General features: G+C 71.4%; 1 protein-coding gene across 1 annotated transcript; it reads left to right on the plus strand.

Annotated features, from left to right (window-relative positions):
• The first annotated feature begins 374 nt into the window (after positions 1–374).
• On the plus strand, positions 375–3,030 carry MRPS24 (mitochondrial ribosomal protein S24). The gene is made up of 4 exons (XM_075444703.1): positions 375–432; positions 1,140–1,202; positions 1,287–1,398; positions 2,502–3,030. Exons 1-4 carry the CDS (start codon positions 400–402, stop codon positions 2,783–2,785), a joined length of 492 nt encoding a protein of 163 aa, XP_075300818.1. The 5' UTR covers positions 375–399; the 3' UTR covers positions 2,786–3,030.
• Positions 3,031–5,865: the final 2,835 nt, after the last annotated feature.

Consider the following 5,865-nt stretch of genomic DNA (forward strand, 5'->3'; position numbering starts at 1 on the left):
CCCAGTGCTTCCAGTATCCCCACAGCATCCCCCCAGTATCTCCCATTGCTCCCAGTATCCCCCCAGCAACCCCCAGTGCTCCCAGTACCCCCCAGAACCCCCCATCACCCCCATTAACCCCAGTACCTCCCATTGCGCCCAGTATCCCACCAGTACCCCCCAGTGCTCCCAGTACCCCCAGGACCCCCCATCACCCCCATTACCCCCAGTACCTCCCATTGCTCCCAGTATCCCCCCAGTACCCCCCAGTGCCCGCAGTCTCCCCGCAGCATCCCCCCAGTATCCCCATCACCCCCCCAGTACCCCCAGTATCCCCCCCTCCAGCACCCCCAGTCCTCCCCGGCGGCCTCCCCCCGCCAGGGGGCGCCGCCGCGCCCGGCCCCGCCTCCCCGTGCCAAGATGGCGGCGCCCATGGCTGGCTGGGCCCTGCGAGTGAGGGCCGGGCCCGGGGGGGGACAGCGGGGACACCGGGCGGGGGGGCTCCGGGGACACGGGGTGGGGGGGCACTGGGGACACCGGGGACACGGGGTGGGGGGTTAACGGGGGCTCCGGGCGCGGGGACACCGGGGACACCGGGCGGGGGGGACGGGGACGTGGGGGGCACTGGGCATGGGGACACCGGGGGGGGGCACCGGGAATGGGGAGCACCAGGGACACTGGATATGGGGGACACCGGGCGTGGGGGTGTGGGCTGGGGGGGGCACCAGGGACACCAGGTTTGGGGGACCCTGAGCACGGGGACACCGGGTGTGGGGGGGCACCAGGCGTGGGGGGCACTGGGTACAGGGGACACTGGGCGTGGGGGACGTTGTTTATGGGGGGGTGGGGGGCACCGGGCGTGGGGGACCCTGAGCATGGGGACACCGGGTTTGGGGGACCCTGGTTGTGGGGGGGGCATGGGGGACCCTGAGCATGGGGGCAGTGGGCATGGGGGGCACCAGGGACACCGGGCGTGGGGGTCACGGGGTGTGGGGGGGCACCAGGGACACCGGGCGTGGGGGTCATGGGAACACCGGGTGTGGGGGACCCTGGTTGGGGGGGGGCGTGGGGGGACCCTGCGCACGGGCAGCGGGTGGGGGGGGGGTCGGGGGGGCTCCAGGCAGGGTGTGCCTGGGTCCCTCACCGCATCCCTCCCCCAGGCCATGCCCCGCATCTGCCCCGCGCCCTCCCGCGCCCTCCACGCCACCCCCGCCTGCCTCAAGGTGAGCCCGGGGGGGCCCTGTCCTCTCCCTCCCCCCGCCGTGGGCCCCCCCCCCCCCAGGCCCTGACCCCCCCCGTCCCCACAGGCGCGGGCGGCGCGGGTGCGCGTGGGCAAAGGGGACAAGGCGGTGACGTACGAGCGGGCGCATGCCCCCCACCACATCGCCCACCGCAAGGGCTGGCTGTCGCTGCACACCGGTGGGTCACCCCGCGGCCGGGGGCATCGGGGGGGGCGCGGGGACGGGGATGTGGGGTGCGGGGGGCCAGGGACACGGGGGGCGTCGCAGGGGTGGGGCGTGTGGGGGTACGGGGGCCACGAGGGCCGTGGGGCAGGGTGGGGGACACGGGGGTGTTGCGGGGACGGGGACGTGTGGGGCACATGGGAGGGTGTGGGGCCCATGGGAGTCATGGGGATGGGGACATGTGGGGCAGAGGGACACTGGGGACAGGGACATGTGGGGCCCACGGGCATGGTGGGGGTGGGGACACGTGGGGCACAGGGACACTGGGGACAGGGACGCGTGGGGCCCACGGGCATGGTGGGGACACGGACGTGTGGGGCACAGGGACACGGGGGACAGGGACATGTGGGGCTCACAGGCACGGTGGGGACAGGGATGTGTGGGGCACAGGGACGTGTGGGGCACATGGGTGTCACGGGGACATGGATGTGTGGGGCACAGGGACACTGGGAACAGGGACGTGTGGGGCCCGTGGGCGTGGTGGTGGTGGGGGACATGTGGGGCAGAGGGACATTGGGGACAGGGACGTGGGGCCCACGGGTGCTGTGGGGACAGGGACGTGTGGGGCACAGGGACACTGAGGACAGGAACATGTGGGGCCTATGGGCATGGTGGGGTGGGGACATGTGGGGCAGAGGGACATTGGGGACAGGGACCTGTGGGGCCCACAGGTGCTGTGGGGACAGGGACGTGTGGGGCACAGGGACACTGGGGACTGGGACATGTGGGGCCCACGGGCATCGTGGGGACAGGGATGTGTGGGGCACAGGGACATGTGCGGCCCACGGGCATGGTGGGGACTGGGACGTGTGGGGCACACGGGTATCATGGGGACGGGGACGTGCGGGGCACAGGGACACCGGGGACAGGGCCGTACGGGCATGGCGGGGCTGGGCTGTGCAGCGGCAGGGACGCGTGGGGCACGAGGACGTCCGCGGGGGCTGAGCCGTGGGGCGCGTGGCCGTGGTGCGGGCAGACGCTCGGGGGTCCCGCGGCGGGCCCGGGGACGCGTGGGTCGCGCAGGCGGTGCCGGCGCCCACCCCGCGCCGCTGCCCGCAGGGAACCTGGCCGGCGAGGCGGGCGCGGCCGAGCGGGCGGTGGAAGACGCTTTCCTCCGCCGCTTCCTGGCCGGCACCTTCCCCGGCGTCCTGGCCGACGCCGCCGTCCTCAAGCGTCGCGCCAACCTGCTGGTGGTCTGCGCCGTGCTGGCGCGGGGCCTGCCGCCCGCCAAGCTCTGCTTCCTCACCGGCTACGCCGAGACCCTCCTCACCCACTTCTACAAGTGCCCCGTGCGCCTGGAGCTGCAGACGGTGCCCGCCGCCGTGCCCTACAAGTACCTCTAGCGCCCAGGGGGTCAGCGGGGGTTTGGGCGGGGGGTCCTGGCCCGGCCGTGCCCCCCTTGCCGCGAGCCGGGGTGCTTGGCCGCGGGATTATGGCGGTGGTCTCCTCGCCCAGGGCCTGCCGGGCACGGCGGCGGGAGCACCGGGAGCCGCTCCCCGGCATCCCGCGCCCGTCGTCGGCTGCCCGGTGCCAGCCCCTCGCGAGGCCGCGGTTCCACCGGTGACAATAAAGACCCCCGGTCGCCTGCGCCCGGTGTCCGCGTCGCTCGCCGGGAGCCGAGACCGGTGGCACGGTCACTGGTTTTGCCGCAGAAAGGGGCAGTTTTGGTCGCGGGGGGCTCTGCCGTGGGTCACCTGGGCAGGGGAAGGGGACGGGGCAGGGGGTTGTGGCCGGCACGGTGGCCCGGTGTCGTCCCCGGTCGTGCCCCCCGCGCCTCGAGGGTCCGGAGGGCGCGCGGAGCCGGGCGGCGACGGGTCTGGAGCGCGAGGGGAGAGCCCGCAGCGGAGCGCAGGCCGCGGCGAGGGGCGGCCGGGCGGGAGCAGGCGGCCTCCGGATTCCGTTGGAATTTGGGAAAAATTTGGCAAAAAAATGGGGCAGCCGTGGAGCCGCGGCGCTCGGGGACGTCGCGGGGTGGAGGTGTCGGGCTCGGGGCTCGGCCGCGGGGAAGGAGCCGAGGCAGCGGGCGCGGGAGCGCGGTGTGAACCCAGCGCCGACGCCGCGTCGAGGTCGTCGCCGGCTCCGAGCTGCGGTACGGGGTGCGGCGGCGGCGCCGGGGACCCGCTCGCCGGTGCTTCGCGGCGCCGGGGGTCTCGGAGACGGCGATGGAGATGGCGGCTGGGACCGTCACGGCGCAGCTCAGCTCTGTCGTGCGCGAAGGCGGCGGCACACGGCGCGGTGGAGAACCGGTGCCGGCGCCTCGAGCCGGCCCCGAGCCGCCTGCCCGCCCTGACGAGCTCGGCGCTCGGTGCCGGCGTCGCCCCAACCCCGGCAAAGCCTCCGGCCGCGGCCGGCACCGAGCGCGTCGTGGTGGTGACGCGCGAGGCCGGCCCGGAGCTGCCATCCGCAGCGAGATCCTGGCGCCGGAGCCATGCGGTGAGTTTTGGGGGGGCGGCGAGGGGCCGGCACCGCCGTCCCCCTCCCTCCCTGCCGGGCCCTGGGCTGCCCTCGCAGCTGCTCCCCGTCAGCACTTCGTTAGCGGGGGCTTTATTAACGGCCCCCTCCCTCTGGGAGCAGCAGGCTTGGTGAGGAGTGAGTTCTCTGGAGCTGCAGCTCTCTCCTGGCTCCCAGAGTTGGGGGGGCTCCCCTGGGAGCTGGGGTGGGGGGAGCAGAGCGGGGGGGGCTCCCCTGGGAGCTGGGCTGGGGGGCGAGTTCCTGCGGGCTTTGCCAAGAGGGGGGCAAATGGAGTTCCCCCCCCCCCCCCAAGCTGGGTGTCCTCCTCCCCTGGGGCTGGAGCAGTGTGGGGGAAGCCCAGCTCGCCGTGAGCCCCCTCCCATGGCAGCAGCCTGCAGGGTGGGGTCCCCAGGGGGGTTGTGCACCCCGATAGGTGCCCCCGGGTGAGCCCCCCCCTGGTTTCAGGCACCCAGGGGTGAAAATCTGCCCCGAGGAGAGCGACCGGGGCGGTGGGAGTGAGTTGAAATCACCGTCTGCCTCGACGCTCCCCCCCGGGAAGGGGTCGGGGGGGCTTTGGGGGCTCTCTGAGAGCATTTGGGGGGTCTCAGGGGGTGAGTGATGGCGTGGGGAGGGGAGCGTGAGCCCCCCTGTGTCCCCCCAGCCCTGCTGCCTGCGGTCAGGGTGCCGTTAGCTGGGGGGGGCTGCATTCTCCAGGTCTGACGGGGACGGTGGTCCCACTGCTGAGCCCAGGAGGAGGAGGAGGAGGAGGAAGGGGTGCTCTGCGGGACGGGGGGACGCGGTTCGGAGCCGAAAGCCGCAGCGTGGCCGCGTGCCGCAGCCGGGCGGGAGCTTTGGGGGAGGCTCTGGGTGCCGGACGCCCACCCAGGAGGGTCTTTCGGTGCTCGTTAGTGGGAGTAAAGTGGGAAGAGCTGCGCTGAGCGGCCATTTCTCCACCGCGCCTGTGCGAAGGGTGCCCGCAGACCCCGGCACCTGGGTGCTGACGTTCTCCAGCCCCTCAGAGCAGCGGCCCGAAGCAGCCGGCCGTCGCCTCCTCGCTGGAGAGACCAGGTGAGTCCGTGCTCCGGCTCCCGGTCGCTGCGCGGGGCGATGGCGTGGCGCGGGCCGGCAGTCAGCGTGGCGATGGGCGCTGGCGTCTGCGGGCGCAGCTGGGTGCCCTCCCGGAGGACCCGGGCGATGCGGGTCAGGTTCTGGTGCCGGTGTGGTCCCCGCCGGTGTCGGCAGCAGCTCCCGACGCCCCGAGCTGCCGGGGGGGTTTGTTGGGGCCGTGGTTTGCGGCGATGAATCCTCGCCCCGAAGCGCTGTGCGGCGCGGGGAGGAGACGGGCGCTGGGGCAGCGCGCGAGAGCTGGGAGCGGGCGGCTGGGTGCTGGCGTGCGGTTCCTGGGTGCTGGGGTCGGTGCAGCCCCAAGCACCTGGGCGCGTTCCCAGCAGCTCGGAGCCTGTGGAGCAGCCGCTCTCCTCGCCGGTGGGGCCTGGGCCTGGGTGGGAGCCTTGGGCTGGAGCTGTTGGTCCTCCTGGCTCTAGGTTTGGCCGAGGAAGTGGTAGAAATGTCCTAATTCTCTATTGCTCCTTCTCTTTCTTACAGCTCTCCTTCCCCTTCTCTTTTTTGTCTTATTTTTCTTCTTCTCTTTTTTGTCTTATTTTTCTTCTCTTTTTTGTCTTATTTTTCTTCTCCTTCTAGTTCTCCTTCTAGCTCTTCTTCTTGTATCTTCTCTTCTTGTATCTCCTCCTCTTCTTCTTCTATCTCCTCATCTCCTCTTCTTCTTCTATCTCCTCATCTCCTCTTCTTCTATCTCCTCATCTTCTATCTCCTCATCTTCTATCTCCTCATCTCCTCATCTCATCTTCTTCTTCTATCATCTCATCTCTTCTTCTTCTATCTCCTCATCTCCTCTTCTTCTTCTATCTCCTCATCTCCTCTTCTTCTTCTATCTCCTCATCTCCTCTTCTTC

Source organism: Opisthocomus hoazin, chromosome 28 (assembly GCF_030867145.1).
Source record: "Opisthocomus hoazin isolate bOpiHoa1 chromosome 28, bOpiHoa1.hap1, whole genome shotgun sequence".
Lineage (NCBI taxonomy): Eukaryota > Metazoa > Chordata > Aves > Opisthocomiformes > Opisthocomidae > Opisthocomus > Opisthocomus hoazin.

What these genes read in the sequence shown, in the direction of transcription:
- MRPS24 (XM_075444703.1), top strand. Translation starts at nt 400, where the DNA reads ATGGCGGCGCCCATGGCTGGCTGGGCCCTGCGA. An exon ending in TGGCTGGCTGGGCCCTGCGA is followed by an intron (nt 433 to 1,139) that starts GTGAGGGCCGGG and finishes TCCCTCCCCCAG; the next exon opens with GCCATGCCCCGCATCTGCCC. An exon ending in CTGGCTGTCGCTGCACACCG is followed by an intron (nt 1,399 to 2,501) that starts GTGGGTCACCCC and finishes CGCTGCCCGCAG; the next exon opens with GGAACCTGGCCGGCGAGGCG.